The following is a 17,500-nucleotide window of genomic DNA, read 5'->3' on the forward strand; positions in this document are numbered from 1 at the left end:
AGTAGTTAGGAGAGGAGAAGATGATGAGGAGGAGAGGGTAAGGGGAGGAGCGGGGGACAGGGGGAGGAGAGGAGCAAGAGAGAAGGAAGGAGGAGAGGAGGAGAGGGACAATAGGGAGGAGAGGAGGAGATGGGAGGAGTAATGGCTAAAGTTAACACTGGCTACATTAGTAGTGGCTGTAAAGAAAACTGAACCATGGATTCCAGATTCTCCTGGCCCATAGACTTTCAGGGTGAGGAACCATCTAACGTTAAGTTGGAAAACACAGAACGCTTCCTTTAAATGTGTTTGTCCACCTTGCTCTTTGTCCGTTACCCACCTTGTTCTGTGTTTGTTACCCACCTTGCTCTTTGTCCGTTACCCACCTTGTTCTGTGTTTGTTACCCACCTTGCTCTTTGTTGTTTGTTACCCACCTTGCTCTTTGTTCGTTACCCACCTTGTTCTGTGTTTGTTACCCACCTTGCTCTTTGTTCTCCGTTACCCACCTTGATCTTTGTTCGGTACCCACCTTGTTCTGTGTCTGTTACCCACCTTGTTCTGTGTTTGTCACCCACCTTGTTCTGTTCTTTACCCACCTTGTTCTGTGTCTGTTACCCACCTTGTTCTGTGTCTGTTACCCACCTTGTTCTGTGTCTGTTACCCACCTTGTTCTGTGTTTGTCACCCACCTTGTTCTGTTCTTTACCCACCTTGTTCTGTGTCTGTTACCCACCTTGTTCTGTGTTTGTTACCCACCTTGCTCTTTGTCCGTTACCCACCTTGTTCTGTGTTTGTTACCCACCTTGCTCTGTGTTTGTTACCCACCTTGCTCTGTGTTTGTTACCCACCTTGTTCTGTGTCTGTTACCCACCTTGTTCTGTGTTTGTTACCCACCTTGTTCTGTGTCTGTTACCCACCTTGCTCTGTGTTTGTTACCCACCTTGTTCTGTTCTTTACCCACCTTGTTCTGTGTTCGTTACCCACCTTGTTCTGTGTCTGTTACCCACCTTGCTCTGTGTTTGTTACCCACCTTGCTCTGTGTTTGTTACCCACCTTGTTCTGTGTCTGTTACCCACCTTGTTCTGTTCTTTACCCACCTTGTTCTGTGTTTGTTACCCACCTTGTTCTGTGTTTGTTACCCACCTTGTTCTGTGTTTGTTACCCACCTTGCTCTTTGTCCGTTACCCACCTTGTTCTGTGTTTGTTACCCACCTTGCTCTGTGTTTGTTACCCACCTTGCTCTTTGTCCGTTACCCACCTTGTTCTGTGTTTGTTACCCACCTTGTTCTGTGTTTGTTACCCACCTTGCTCTTTGTCCGTTACCCACCTTGTTCTGTGTTTGTTACCCACCTTGATCTTTGTTCTTTACCCACCTTGTTCTGTTCTTCTACCCACCTTGTTCTGTGTTCGTTACCCACCTTGTTCTGTGTTTGTCACCCACCATGTTCTGTGTCCGTTACCCACCTTGTTCTGTGTCCGTTACCCACCTTGTTCTGTGTTTGTTACCCACCTTGTTCTGTGTGTGAGGTGCTTGTGTGGAAGACACACACATACATCTCCCACACACACACAGTCCCCACATCCCCACACCCACCTTGCTCTGTGTGTGAGAGATACCGCTGAGGAAGACGAGGTCAGCGATGAAGAGGCAGACACAGAGGTGGAGGTGGATGGTGGTGCGTGTCCCCTGGATGGACCGACAAAGCCAGAAGGTCAGGATGCACAGCAACAGACACACCACAGACACCGACAGACCCAGCCACGTCAACAGACGCAGCTCAAAGGTGTTCTAGAGAGAGACACAGAGAGAGAGAGGACGAGAGAGAGAGAGAAAGAGAAAGAGAGGGAGGGAGGGAGGGAGGGAGGGAGGGAGGGAGGGAGGGAGGGAGGGAGGGAGGGAGGGAGGGAGGGAGGGAGGGAGGGAGGGAGGGAGGGAGGGAGGGAGGGAGGGAGGGAGTAAACAAATCAAATGTTGATAATTTCACCCATGTTTATTACCACAGTGTTCCATCACAGCAGCAAGATGTGAGATCTGTTGCCACTATTTGCACATTGTTATAACACTGTATTTAGACATAATATGACACTTTTAACTTTTGTGTAAAGTTTACTGTACATTTTGTATTGTTTATTTCACTTGTGTTTATTATCTATCCATGCCAATAAAGCCTCAGTTGGATATCATGTGTCAACTTGCAACAACACAGCCTTTATCTAAACCTAGGAGCATTACCTTGACATCACCCAGTGTGTGTGTGTGTGTGTGTGTGTGTGTGTGTGTGTGTGTGTGTGTGTGGTGTGTGTGTGTGTGAGTGTGCGTGTGTGTGTGCGTGTGTGTGTGTGTGTGTGTGTGTGTGTGTGTGTGTGTGTGTGTGTGTGCGTGCGTGCGTGCGTGCGTGTGCGTGTGCGTGTGCGTGTGTGTGTGTGTGTGTGTGTGTGTGTGTGTGTGTGTGTGTGTGTGTGTGTGTGTGTACCTGTACAGGGTAGAGGGCCATGAGAACAGCAAAGCTGCTAAGATGGGAACAGGAACACACGGTGTGTGTAGCGTTAGATGTGACTTTGGTACAGCCACGACTTGACCACGCCCCTCCCTCTTCATGGACACGCCCCTCCGACCAGAACACACAGGTGTAGTTCATCTCCATTGACTCCGCCCTCACCTGGGGGTGGGAAAAGAAGAGAGAGAGAGAGAGAGAGAGAGAGAGAGAGAGAGAGAGAGAGAGAGAGAGAGAGAGAGAGAGAGAGAGAGAGAGAGAGAGAGAGAGAGAGAGAGAGAGAGAGAGAGAGAGAGAGAGAGAGAGAGAGAGAGAGAGAGAGAGAGAGAGAGAGAGAGAGAGAGAGAGAGAGAAAGAGAGAAGAGAGAGAGAGAGAGAGAGAGAGAGAGAGAGAGAGAGAGAGAGAGAGAGAGAAAGAGAGACAAAAAGGAGAGAGAGAGACAAAAAGGAGAGAGAGAGACAGGAGAGAGAGCGATGGAGAGAGAGAGAGAGAGAGAGAAAAAGGAGAGAGAGAGACAAAAAGTAGAGAGACAGGAGGATGAAACATTGGCTCAGTAATTCTTACTGTTTCTTGATTTCAGAAGGCAGCAAGAGCAAAACAACATTTTTATCATGGTGCTCATCGTCTGTGAGCAGGTTTCCATCCAACATGTTTATCTGTTAGGACATCATGTTTATCATGGTGCTCATCGTCTGTGAGCAGGTCTCCATCCAACCTTGTTAGGTGAATAAAGTCCATGTGGGATAAAAATAATGTCTTGACAGGCCTGATGGAAACAGAACATTCGTTGGTAAACTTTCCAACTGTCGACCAAACTAAATACGTGGAAACACTTTTAGACACAAATATTGATATAATATCCATCAAATCAAAGTAAACTTGGAGTCACGCGATGGCATGTTGTGTGGTCCTCTGGGAGGAACCAAACACTGTGTTCTACAGTAGGAACCTCATACCAACGGTCAGGCTTGGTGGTGGTAGTGTGATGGTTTGGGGAGGCTTTGCTGCCTCGGGACCTGGACGACTTGCCTTATTAGAAGGAACCAGGAATTCTGCTCTGTATCAGAGAATTCTACAGGACAATGTCAGGCCTTCCGTCTGTGAGCTGAACCATGAATTCTGCTCTGTATCAGAGAATTCTACAGGAGAATGTCAGGCCTTCCATCTGTGAGCTGAACCAGGAATTCTGCTCTGTATCAGAGAATTCTACAGGAGAATGTCAGGCCTTCTGTCTGTGAGCTGAACCATGAATTCTGCTCTGTATCAGAGAATTCTACAGGAGAATGTCAGGCCTTCCATCTGTGAGCTGAACCAGGAATTCTGCTCTGTATCAGAGAATTCTACAGGAGAATGTCAGGCCTTCCGTCTGTGAGCTGAACCATGAATTCTGCTCTGTATCAGAGAATTCTACAGGAGAATGTCAGGCCTTCCGTCTGTGAGCTGAACCATGAATTCTGCTCTGTATCAGAGAATTCTACAGGAGAATGTCAGGCCTTCCATCTGTGAGCTGAACCAGGAATTCTGCTCTGTATCAGAGAATTCTACAGGAGAATGTCAGGCCTTCCATCTGTGAGCTGAACCAGGAATTCTGTTCTGTATCAGAGAATTCTACAGGAGAATGTCAGGCCTTCTGTCTGTGAGCTGAAGTGCAGAAAGACAATGATCCAAAACACAAAACCAAGTCTACCTGAAAATGGCTAAAGATGAGATGTTGTGGCAGGACTTGAAATGAGCAGTTCATGTTTGAAAACCCACAAATGTCGCTGAGTTAAAGCAGTTCTGCATGCAAGACTGATCCAGAATTCCTCCACAGCGATGTGAGAGACCGATCAACAAGTACAGGAAGTGTTTGGTTGCAGTCATTGCAGCTAATTGTGGCACAGACAGTTATTGAGCGTAAGGGTCAATTACTTTTTCACACTGGGGCATTGAGTGTTAACTAATATTTGGCTTTGGTTGAAGAACTGATAACATTCAGTATCAAAAATACGCAAAAGTAGACTAAATTAAAATACTTTTTCACAGCTCTGTATAATCTAGCTCGTAATTGAAAATGTATATGAAACAAGTCCTAGCTGTAGATGTGCCATTATAATATTCTATAATATTTACATACATCAAATATTAACTTCAGGTATTATAGTATATTTAAATGATACCTGTAGATGTTTGAAGGTGAGGATGACAGGCTTGGTGAGGTGGTCTGTTGCTGGGTTACTGACAAAGGCTGTTACCACCTTGGAACTGATCTGGTAGCTAGGCTTTGATGCTGTGGCGGTTGCTGTGTCTCTGTTGGTGTCCGTGTCAGTGAGGTACTGGAAGGAGTTGTTGACAGATTTCTCCACTGTCTTGTAACACACCAACCCAGCCAGAGCGAAACCTGGGAAGCACAGAATAAAACAAGTTACCAGAATGTCTTGTAGTTGTCCCAGAATCCCCAGGTTTTTCAGGTTGGAAGACTTCTGGAATAAGCACGAAATCCGGAATCCAGGATGGAATATTTTTTTAAGTTACTGGTACTAAAATAAAATAGTTATATGATGATGATGATGATGATGTGATGATGATGATGATGATGATGATGATGATGATGATGATGATGATGATGAAGAGTATCCTACCTGGGTATGTCCCGTTGCCGGTGGCTGTCTCCCAGCTGGTGTCCAGCCGAGCGTTGTCATTGGCCAGGCTGATTGGCCCAGTGGGCGGAGTCTGTCCCCTCCTCACTGCAAGCTCAGTCGCTGTGTACAAGGACAAGGATTAAGGTGAAAGAAGATGTGTGTGAGTGTGTGTGTGTTCAGGAGTGTGTGTGTGTGTTACCTGTGTGGTCTGTCTCCATGGTGGTGTGGGTGTCTCTGAGCTGCGGCCCGATGAACCTCATGGCGTCCTCCACGGTGCCTAGCAACCCACTCACCTCCCGGCTGTTGTTTAGGATAGCATGAGACAAGAGGCCGTCCATCTCCGTGAAGACATTCTACGGACAGGAAGTAGAAACAGGAAACAGGCAGTGAGTGAACCGTGTGTGTGTGTTTGTATGTGTGCTTGTGTGAGTCCTTGCATGTGTGTGTGTGTGTGTGTGTGTGTGTGTGTGTGTGTGTGTGTGTGTGTGTGTGTGTGTGTGTGTGGTTTACCTGTGTCTGTCAGTCTCCCTCCGGTGTGTGTTACTTAATGCCAGACAGCTGTTCCTCATCAGAGACAGGTGACCAGCTAAACCTGGGACATTCTGTGAGAGAGGAGAAGTTCATTGACTTCATGTGAGTACATTTTACAAGACATATAATAACACCACTCCAGTCAGTCAAAACACGTGTTTCTGTTCTAAGAGCCAGACAGAGTTACTTAATGCCAGACAGCTGTTCATCAGAGAGAGAGACCAGAAACCTGGGACTCAGAGGAGAGTTCATTAAGATGGGGTAAAGACATTTATAGCAAGACTTACAAAAGACAGAGAGAGAGAGCAGAGAGAGAGAGAGACAGAGAAGAGAGGGAGAGGGACAGAGAGAGAGAGAGAGAGAGACAGAGAGAGAGAGAGAGAGAAGAGAGACATTTAGAGAGAGAGAGAGAGAGAAGGGACAGAGAGAGAGAGAGGAGAGGGACAGAGAGAGAGAGAGAGAGAGAGAGAGAGAGAGAGAGAGAGACAGAGAGAGAGAGAGAGAGAGAGAGAGAGAGAGAGAGGGACAGAGAGAGAGAGAGGAGAGGGAGAGAGAGAGAGAGAGAGAGAGAGAGAGAGGGGGAGAGAGAGAGAGAGAGAGAGAGAGAGAGAGAGAGAGAGAGAGAGAGAGAGAGAATGAAAGAGCAAGAATGTAAAACAATGCAATAGTGAGTTGCAGTATTTGGAAATCATAGACCTATTGGATAATATACCTTCACATCTACTGGTCATTTTACTGACTGCTCACTGCCATATTCTATAAATGTTCTGGTTATTTTACTGACTGCTCACTGCCATATTCTATAAATGTTCTGGTTATTTTACTGACTGCTTAATGCCATATTCTATAAATGTTCTGGTTATTTTACTGACTGCTCACTGCCATATTCTATAAATGTTCTGGTTATTTTACTGACTGCTCACTGCCATATTCTATAAATGTTCTGGTTATTTTACTGACTGCTCAATGCCATATTCTATAAATGTTCTGGTTATTTTACTGACTGCTTAATGCCATATTCTATAAATGTTCTGGTTATTTTACTGACTGCTTAATGCCATATTCTATAAATGTTCTGGTTATTTTACTGACTGCTCACTGCAATATTCTTTTAATGTTTATTCTATTCAAACATGGTTCAGCTACAGATCTAGAATGAGTAGAACAGGCTTCCCTATTCAAATATGGTTCAGCTACAGATCTAGAATGAGTAGAACGGACCTCCCCATTCAAGATAATGATGCCATAATGGAGATTCTATGACTAGCGGTTCAGCTGCTGTATAAGGACTCATCGGGTCCAGGTACTGTAAAACTCACCTGTCCAGGAGTCGCATTCGCTTTGAACTGGTCACAGGTCAGTACTAAAGGAAACACAAAACAAAACCATCACATTTGGATCGACAATACACAACACAACACAACACTACACAACACAGCACAACACAACACAGCACAACACAACACACAACACAACACAACACAACACAACACAACACAACACAACACAGCACAACACAACACAGCACAACACAACACAACACAACACAACACAACACAACACAACACAACACAACACACACAACACAACACAACACTACACAGCACAACACAACACAACACAACACAACACAACACAACACACAACACAACACAACACAACACAACACAACACAACACAACACAACACAACACAACACAACACAACACAACACAACACAACACAGCACAACACAACACAACACAACACAACACAACACAACACAACACAACACAACACAACACAACACAACACAACACAACACAACACAACATTACACAGCACAACACAACACAGCACAACACAACACAGCACAACACAACACAACACAACACAACACAACACAACACAAACACAACACAACACAACACAACACAACACAACACAACACAACACAACACAGCACAACACAACACAACACAACACAACACAACACAACACAACATTACACAACACAACACAACACAACACAACACAACACAACATTACACAGCACAACACAACACAACACAACACAACACAACACAACACAACACAACACAGCACAACACAACACAACACAACACAACACAACACAACACAACACAACACAACACAACACAACACAACACAACACAACACAACACAACACAACACAACACAACATTACACAGCACAACACAACACAACACAACACAACATTACACAGCACAACAACACAACACACCATTACACAACAACAACACAAAAACAACCCATCACACGTGCACAACAACACAACACGCTACTACACACCACTACACCACACACAACAACACAACACAACACTTAGTGAGTTGTGAAATCTATTGTGAATGTTTTGTAATGTTTTTAAACTGCCTTAAAACCTCTTTAGGATAGGGGCAGCATTTTCACTTTTGGATAAATAGCGTGCCCAATTTCAACTTCCTGCTACTCATGCCAAGAATATAAGATATGCATAGTATTAGTAGATTTGGATAGAAAACACTCTGAAGTTTCTAAAACTGTTTGAATCATGTCTGTGAGTATACAGAACTTATGTAGCCGGAAAAACCCAGAGGACTAACCGTTCAGAATTATTATTTTTTGAGGTCACTGTCTGTTCAGTGAGTTCTCATTGGGAAACGATATTTCACTTGTTTGCAGTTCCTCTACCGCTTCCACTGGATGTCACCAGCCTTTGGTTGAGGTTTTTCCTTTGTGCAATGAAGAAGTACGGCCATCTTGGAACAGGGTAACGTTATGTGTACTTTTTCAGAGTTGCGCAAGACTTGAAAAGTAGCGTTGGTTTGTGATCCTCCTGTATTGAAAACGTCTTCAATTTGAGGGATTATTAACGTTTAAAAATACCTAAAGTTGTATTACAGAAGTTGTTTGAAATGTTTTGGCAAAGTTTACAGGTAACCTTTGAGATATTTTGTAGTGATGTTGCGCAAAGTGGAAGCTGTTTTTTTTCTGGACCGAACACGCCAAATAAATTGACATTTTGTAAATATATAGACGGAATTAATCGAACAAAAGGACCATTTGTGATGTTTATGGGACATTATTGGAGTGCCAACAGAAGAAGCTCGTCAAAGGTAAGGCATGAATTATATTTTATTTCTGTTTTGTGTGGTGCCTGCAGGGTTGAAATATGCTATGCTCTCTTTGTTTACTGTTGTCATCAGATAATAGCTTCTTATGCTTTCGCCGAAAAGCCTTTTTGAAATCTGACATGTTGGCTGGATTCACAACACCTAGGGCGGCAGCGTAGCCTAGTGGTTAGATTGTTGGACTAGTAACCAGAAGGTTGCAAGTTCAAACCCCAGAGCTGACAGGGTACAAATCTGTCGTTCTGCCCCTGAACAGGCAGTTAACCCCACTAGGCTGTCATTGAAAATAAGAATTTGTTTTTAATTAACTGACTTGCCAAGGTAAATACACAGACGTGTGAATTAATGAAAGTTTGAATGTTATAGCATTTTTTTTATTTATTTGGCGCTCTGCATTTTTCCTGCCAATTGGCCAGGTGGGGACATTTGCATCCCGCCTATCCCAGAGAGGTTATTAATGTTGCTGGACCCCAGGAAGAGTATCTGCTGCCTTGGCTGGAACTAATGGGGATCCTTAATAAACACAAATACAACACACCACAACACAACAACACTACACACCAACACAACACCACAATAGTAGATCATCAGATACCAACTAACTAAGATATAAATGAAGACATGAGACAGAGAGGAAGTTGAGGTGGAGATTAAAACACCCAGAAACCTGAAATGTTTCCATGGTAACCATCCTAGGACACATCCCAAATGACAACCTATTATAGAGTGCTCTATGGGCCCTGGTCTAATGTAATGCACTATATAGGGAATATGGTCCTAGTCTAATGTAGTATAGGGAATAGGGTGTCATTTGGGACATTATATTATGAAGAGGAAGCTGCCAGTGGAACAGAGAGTCTCTGTCGAGTGCTGAAGTGGAAGGCCACACAAACTCACAGAATGGGACTGTCGAGTGCTGAAGTGGAAGGCCACACAAACTCACAGAATGGGACTGTCGAGTGCTGAAGTGGAAGGCCACACAAACTCACAGAATGGGACTGTCGAGTGCTGAAGTGGAAGGCCACACAAACTCACAGAATGGGACTGTCGAGTGCTGAAGTGGAAGGCCACACAAACTCACAGAATGGGACTGTCGAGTGCTGAAGTGGTAGGCCACACAAACTCACAGAATGGGACTGTCGAGTGCTGAAGTGGAACACAAACTCACAGAATGGGACTGTCGAGTGCTGAAGTGGAAGGCCAAACTCACAAACTCACAGCCACAAACTCACAGCATGGGACTGTCGAGTGCTGAAGTGGAAGGCCACACAAACTCACAGAATGGGACTGTCGAGTGCTGAAGTGGTAGGCCACACAAACTCACAGAATGGGACAGTGCTGAATGGGGTCGAGTGCTGAAGTGGAACACAAACTCACAGAATGGGACTGTCGAGTGCTGAAGTGGTAGGCCACACAAACTCACAGAATGGGACTGTCGAGTGCTGAAGTGGAAGGCCACACAAACTCACAGAATGGGACTGTCGAGTGCTGAAGTGGAAGGCCACACAAACTCTCACAGAATGGGACTGTCGAGTGCTGAAGTGGTGCTGAAGTGAAGTGGAAGGCCACACAAACTCACAGAATGGGAAGTGCTGAAGTGGTAGGCCACACAAACAGCATGGGACTGTCGAGTGCTGAAGTGGTAGGCCACACAAACTCACAGCATGGGACTCACAGCATGGGACTGTCGAGTGCTGAAGTGGAAGGCCACACAAACTCACAGAATGGGACTGTCGAGTGCTGAAGTGGAAGGCCACACAAACTCACAGAATGGGACTGTCGAGTGCTGAAGTGGTAGGCCACACAAACTCACAGCATGGGACTGTCGAGTGCTGAAGTGCATAGAGCGGAAAGGTTGTCTGTTCTCAGTTGCAGGACTCACTATGAGTTAAAAACGGCCTCTTGAAGCAACGTCAGCACAAGAACTGTTCATCGGGAACTTCATGAAATGGGTTTCCATGGCCGAGCAGCCGCACACAAGCCTAACATCACCATGTGCAATGCCAAGCGTCGGCTGGTGCGGTGGAAAGCTCACCGTGATTGGAGCAGTGGAAACACATTCTCTGGAGTGATGAATCATGCTTCACCATCTGGCAGTCCGACGGACTAATCTGTGTTTGGCAGATGACTGCTACATGCCAGAATGTATAATGCAAAGTGTAAGGTTTGGTTGAGGAGGACTAATGATCTGGAGCTGTTTTTCGTGATTCACGATAGGCCCCTTAGTTCCAGTGAAGGGAAAGCTGAAAGCTACAGCATATAATTACATTGTAGACAATTCTGTGCTTCCAACTTTGTGGCAACCGTCTGGGGAAGGCCATTTCTGTTACAGCAAAGCGAGGTCCATACAGAAATGGTTTGTCGAGATCGGTGTGGAAGAACTTGACTGGCCTGCACAGAGCCCCGACCTCAACCCTATCATACACCTTTGGGATAAATTGGAATGCTGACTGTGAGCCAGGCCTAATCGCCCAACATCAGTGCCCGACCTCACTAATGCTCTTGTGACTGAATGATAGCAAGTCTCCACAGAAATGTTCCAACATCTAGTGAACAGCTTTCCCTGAAGAGTGGAGGCTGTTATAGCAGCAAAGGGGAGGATCAACTCCATATTAATGCCCATGAATTGGAAAGAGATGTTAGACGAGAAGGTTTCCACATACTTTTGGTCATGTAGTGGTTGTTATGTTATGTTAGATAGAGCTGTAATTTAGGACTGTTAAAATAGGAGCCTAGTTATATTTCCAATCCAGGCCTTCCTCTTCTAAGAGACAAAGTGATCGTATTGTAATGTCTGGTGTCGTGGGAAGCAACGCGTCATAGTAACAGATTCTACAATCACCTGAGCACTGAGCCTGTTTGTTGTCGTAGTTACTGTATCCAGGGTGACAGAGGCAACTGTAGCTTCCTTTCTGGTTCTGGCAGTCCCCGCCCACTCCACAGATACCAGCGATCTCATTACACTCATCTATGTCTGAGGGAGAAAGAGATAAAAAGAGAGATGAGTGTAGGGTGGGGGATAATGATGATTTTTTTATGATTTTTAAAATGTTATTTCACCTTTATTTAATCAGGTAGGCCAGTTGAGAACAAGTTTTAATTTACAACTGTGACCTGGCCAAGATAAAGCAAAGCAGTGTGACACATACAACAACACAGAGTTACACACAGAATAAACAAACGTACAGTCGATAACACAATAGAAAAAGTCTATATACAGTATGTGCAAATGGCGTGAGGAGGTAAGGCAATAAATAGTCCATTGCAGCGAAATAATTACAATTTAGCAAATGAACACTGGAGTGATAGATGAGCAGATGATGTGCAAATAGAAATACTGGTGTGCAAAATAGCAAAAAAGTTCATTTAAACAATATGGGGATGAGGTAGGTAGATTGGATGGACTATTTACAGATGGGCTGTGTACAGCTGCAGCGATCGGCAAGCAGCTCAGACAGCTGATAATAAGGAGGAAGAGGAAAAATAGGAGGATAATGATGGTAAGAGACAGAGAGAATGAGAGGGAAATAGAGGGAGAGAAAAAGAAAGTGAGAGAAAGAGAAAGAGAGAGAGCGAGATTATCTAGAGGGAGTAAGCCATTCAGACAGTCTCAGATCTGCTGCATTTAAGTCAGTATGGGGGTCACAGTTCAATCAGGTTTAGGGGCATTAAAGTCAGTGTGGGGGTCACAGTTCAATCAGGTTTAGGGGCATCACAGTTCAAAGGTTTAGGGGCAGTGTGGGGGTCACAGTTCAATCAGGTTTAGGGGCATTTAAGTCAGTGTGGGGGTCACAGTTCAATCAGGTTTAGGGGCATTAAAGTCAGTGGGGGTCACAGTTCAATCAGGTTTAGGGGCATTTAAGTCAGTGTGGGGTCACAGTTCAATCAGGTTAGGGGCATTTAAGTCAGTGTGGGGGTCACAGTTCAATCAGGTTTAGGGGCATTTAAGTCAGTGTGGGGTCACAGTTCAATCAGGTTTAGGGGCATTAAAGTCAGTGTGGGGGTCACAGTTCAATCAGGTTTAGGGGCATTAAAGTCAGTGTGGGGGGTCACAGTTCAATCAGGTTTAGGGGCATTAAAGTCAGTGTGGGGTCACAGTTCAATCAGGTTTAGGGGCATTAAAGTCAGTGTGGGGGTCACAGTTCAATCAGGTTTAGGGGCATTAAAGTCAGTGTGGGGTCACAGTTCAATCAGGGGGGTCAGTTGGGGGTCACAGTTCAATAGGGCCATTAAAGTCAGTGTGGGGGTCACAGTTCAATCAGGTTTAGGGGCATTAAAGTCAGTGGTTCTCAAACCTCTCCTCTGGGACACCCAAACATTTCACCACTTTGTTGTATTCCTGAACTCACCTGATTCACCTCGTCAAGGTCTTTAGGATTAGTTGACAAGTTGAATCAGGTGAACTAGCTGTGGAATAACTATAATACATGGAAGGCTTTGTGTCCCGGAGGAGAGTTTTGGAATCCCTGATTTACGTGGTCACATTCCAGCCTGACTCAATTGTAATTATTACATTGCACCAATGGCTGCGTGCCACGTCATCAACTGTGCAGTCGGGCATCAAATTGCTGCTATATCCTGTGACGGGATTACTGATGGGTTAAACATGTTTTCCAGGCGTTGTGAGATCTGACAGGTGTCTTCAAAGAGTGAGGGTCACGGGGTCGAAGGTCAGACGTTAGATTTCATAGGTAAGAGGTCAGAGCAATCTAATTCCACGTCTCAGGGAGGGACAGAGAGGGTGGCAGAGAGGGAGAGAGAGATGGAAAAAAGGAGAGAAATACAGACAGAGAGAGAGAGAGAGAGAGAGAGAGAGAGAGAGAGAGAGAGAGGGATGAAGAGAGGGATGAACTCAGACACTGTGTCAATTGTTGAAGGGAGATAGTCTATATATCACTTCATAAAGACCCTCTGTGTGTGTGAGGACTGCTGTCTAACCACAGTCTTATAGTCATGATCTCACACACACACAGTGTTGTTGCGTTGTTACTGAGCCCTGACGGACAGGGCAGGTGTATCGGCCAGGTGTGTTTGTGCACATGCCCAGAGCGCCACACACCGGGGAACCCACACACACTCATCCTCATCTGTAGTGGACACACACATACACACACAAGCTGAGCTGAGATATTTCAAACACACACATACACACACACACACACACACACACACACACACACACACACACACACACACACACACACACACACACACACACACACACACACACACACACACACACACACACACACACACACACACACACACTTTGATGCTCTCTTTTTGGACTCACCTGCACAGTGTCCAGCGTAAGTAACTCTGAACCCAGGTTGACATTGGCAGTTGAAGCTCCCGATGGTGTTGAGGCAAATGGTGTTGCTGCCACAAACCGGTGGTTTCTCCAGGCACTCATTGAGGTCTGAAGAGAGAAGGAAATATGTGTTAAAAAAATGTGTTTTGCAACAAAAACACTTTTCTATTGGACAACTTCCTGAACAGAGGAAATAAGGAGATAGGAGCCAAAGTAGCTAGGAGCCAATGTAACATTCACACACACACGCGCACGCATGCACACACACACACACACACACACGCACACACGCACACACACACGCACACAACACACAACACACACACACACACACTCAGACATTTGAATCCTCACCCTTACACTCCCCAGTGAAAGGAGTAAACTTGAAAGTCGTTGTGGATCTGAACCCAGGTAGACAGTGACAGTAGAAGCTTCCATATGTGTTGGAACACGTAGCATTACTTCCACAGGGTGGGTTACTGTCCAACTCTTTACACTCATCTATATCATCACATTGTTGACTCCCATTGGCAATGAAGCCCAGGCCGCAATCTCTGGCCTCTATGTTCCCCAGTAGAGTGAAATGAAGACCTGTGAGGAGAGAGAAAGGGAGAGAGAGGCAGAGAGAGAGTGAGAGAGAGAGAGCGACACAGACAGACAGACAGACAGACAGACAGACAGACAGACAGACAGACAGACGCTTGCATAATAGACCAAGCAGATCAGGGCAGTTTGGGGTCTGAGAAGTCAATGAGAGAAGTTAAAAATGATTCAAAATTATTCATCATTACTTTTATTTCCCGACCGCTAGTCACGATTTCTAATCCTGTAAATGCGATCAGGGATTTCTATTGGAGGAGCAGTTTCAGCCTCCACACTGTACTGTCAGTTTCAGCCTCCACACTGTACTGTCAGTTTCAGCCTCCACACTGTACTGTCAGTTTCAGCCTTCACACTGTACTGTCAGTTTCAGCCTCCACACTGTACTGTCAGTTTCAGCCTTCACACTGTACTGTCAGTTTCAGCCTCCACACTGTACTGTCAGTTTCAGCCTTCACACTGTACTGTCAGTTTCAGCCTCCACACTGTGCTGTCAGTTTCAGCCTTCACACCGTACTGTCAGTTTCAGCCTCCACACTGTACTTTCAGGTTCAGCCTCCACACTGTACTGTCAGTTTCAGCCTCCACACTGTACTGTCAGTTTCAGCCTTCACACTGTACTGTCAGTTTCAGCCTCCACACTGTGCTGTCAGTTTCAGCCTCCACACTGTACTGTCAGTTTCAGCCTTCACACTGTACTGTCAGTTTCAGCCTCCACACTGTACTGTCAGTTTCAGCCTCCACACTGTACTGTCAGTTTCAGCCTTCACACTGTACTGTCAGTTTCAGCCTCCACACTGTACTGTCAGTTTCAGCCTCCACACTGTACTGTCAGTTTCAGCCTCCACACTGTACTGTCAGTTTCAGCCTCCACACTGTACTGTCAGTTTCAGCCTTCACACTGTACTGTCAGTTTCAGCCTCCACACTGTACTGTCAGTTTCAGCCTCCACACTGTACTGTCAGTTTCAGCCTCCACACTGTACTGTCAGTTTCAGCCTCCACACTGTACTGTCAGTTTCAGCCTTCACACTGTACTGTCAGTTTCAGCCTCCACACTGTACTGTCAGTTTCAGCCTTCACACTGTACTGTCAGTTTCAGCCTTCACACACTGTACTGTCAGTTTCAGCCTTCACACTGTACTGTCAGTTTCAGCCTCCACACTGTACTTCAGGTTCAGCCTCACACTGTACTGTCAGTTTCAGCCTCCACACTGTACTGTCAGTTTCAGCCTTCACTGTGCTGTCACTGTACTGTCAGTTTCAGCCTCCACACTGTACTGTCAGTTTCAGCCTTCACACTGTACTGTCAGTTTCAGCCTCCACACTGTACTGTCAGTTTCAGCCTTCACACTGTACTGTCAGTTTCAGCCTCCACACTGTACTGTCAGTTTCAGCCTTCACACTGTACTGTCAGTTTCAGCCTCCACACTGTACTGTCAGTTTCAGCCTCCACACTGTACTGTCAGTTTCAGCCTCCACACTGTACTGTCAGTTTCAGCCTCCACACTGTGCTGTCAGTTTCAGCCTCCACACTGTACTGTCAGTTTCAGAATCCACACTGTACTGTCAGTTTCAGCCTCCACACTGTACTGTCAGTTTCAGCCTTCACACTGTACTGTCAGTTTCAGCCTCCACACTGTACTGTCAGTTTCAGCCTCCACACTGTACTGTCAGTTTCAGCCTCCACACTGTGCTGTCAGTTTCAGCCAGTTTCACACTGTACTGTCAGTTTCAGCCTTCACACTGTACTGTCAGTTTCAGCCTCCACACTGTACTGTCAGTTTCAGCCTCCACACTGTACTGTCAGTTTCAGCCTCCACACTGTACTGTCAGTACTTCAGCCTCCACACTGTACTGTCAGTTTCAGCCTCCACACTGTACTGTCAGTTTCAGCCTTCACACTGTACTGTCAGTTTCAGCCTCCACACTGTACTTTCAGGTTCAGCCTCCACACTGTACTGTCAGTTTCAGCCTCCACACTGTACTGTCAGTTTCAGCCTTCACACTGTACTGTCAGTTTCAGCCTCCACACTGTGCTGTCAGTTTCAGCCTTCACACTGTACTGTCAGTTTCAGCCCTTCACACTGTACTGTCAGTTTCAGCCTCCACACTGTACTGTCAGTTTCAGCCTTCACACTGTACTGTCAGTTTCAGCCTTCACACTGTACTGTCAGTTTCAGCCTCCACACTGTACTGTCAGTTTCAGCCTCCACACTGTACTGTCAGTTTCAGCCTTCACACTGTACTGTCAGTTTCAGCCTCCACACTGTACTGTCAGTTTCAGCCTCCACACTGTACTGTCAGTTTCAGCCTCCACACTGTGCTGTCAGTTTCAGCCTTCACACTGTACTGTCAGTTTCAGCCTTCACACTGTACTGTCAGTTTCAGCCTTCACACTGTACTGTCAGTTTCAGCCTCCACACTGTACTGCCAGTTTCAGCCTTCACACTGTACTGTCAGTTTCAGCCTCCACACTGTACTGCCAGTTTCAGCCTCCACACTGTACTGTCAGTTTCAGCCTCCACACTGTACTGTCAGTTTCAGCCTCCACACTGTACTGTCAGTTTCAGCCTCACTGTACTGTAGCCTTCACACTGTACTGTCAGTTTCAGCCTTCACACTGTACTGTCAGTTTCAGCCTCCACACTGTACTGTCAGTTTCAGCCTCCACACTGTACTGTCAGTTTCAGCCTCCACACTGTACTGTCAGTTTCAGCCTTCACACTGTACTGTCAGTTTCAGCCTTCACACTGTACTGTCAGTTTCAGCCTTCACACTGTACTGTCAGTTTCAGCCTCCACACTGTACTGTCAGTTTCAGCCTCCA

At 45.7% G+C, this 17,500-nt stretch overlaps 1 protein-coding gene and 1 long non-coding RNA gene across 2 annotated transcripts in view; both read right to left on the bottom strand.

Moving 5' to 3' along the window:
* LOC127925767 (adhesion G protein-coupled receptor E5-like) overlaps positions 1-17,500 on the bottom strand; it is a 26,856-nt gene that overhangs the window by 5,220 nt on the left and 4,136 nt on the right. Inside the window, exons 2-11 of the mRNA XM_052510949.1 lie at positions 14,427-14,663; positions 14,055-14,180; positions 11,604-11,735; positions 6,947-6,990; positions 5,642-5,698; positions 5,296-5,449; positions 5,097-5,216; positions 4,635-4,855; positions 2,454-2,639; positions 1,574-1,768 (exon numbers count right to left, since the gene is read on the bottom strand). Of these exons, the coding sequence (XP_052366909.1) occupies positions 1,574-1,768; positions 2,454-2,639; positions 4,635-4,855; positions 5,097-5,216; positions 5,296-5,449; positions 5,642-5,698; positions 6,947-6,990; positions 11,604-11,735; positions 14,055-14,180; positions 14,427-14,663 (1,472 nt within the window). The remainder of the gene's footprint in view (positions 1-1,573; positions 1,769-2,453; positions 2,640-4,634; positions 4,856-5,096; positions 5,217-5,295; positions 5,450-5,641; positions 5,699-6,946; positions 6,991-11,603; positions 11,736-14,054; positions 14,181-14,426; positions 14,664-17,500) is intronic.
* LOC127925764 (uncharacterized) lies at positions 46-1,561 on the bottom strand. The gene is made up of 4 exons (XR_008122159.1): positions 1,444-1,561; positions 1,330-1,397; positions 438-486; positions 46-365 (listed from the first exon to the last, which is right to left on the bottom strand). It is a non-coding gene; the product is annotated as an uncharacterized LOC127925764 (long non-coding RNA).

This window comes from Oncorhynchus keta, unplaced genomic scaffold, assembly GCF_023373465.1.
Source record: "Oncorhynchus keta strain PuntledgeMale-10-30-2019 unplaced genomic scaffold, Oket_V2 Un_contig_6237_pilon_pilon, whole genome shotgun sequence".
Taxonomy (NCBI): domain Eukaryota; kingdom Metazoa; phylum Chordata; class Actinopteri; order Salmoniformes; family Salmonidae; genus Oncorhynchus; species Oncorhynchus keta.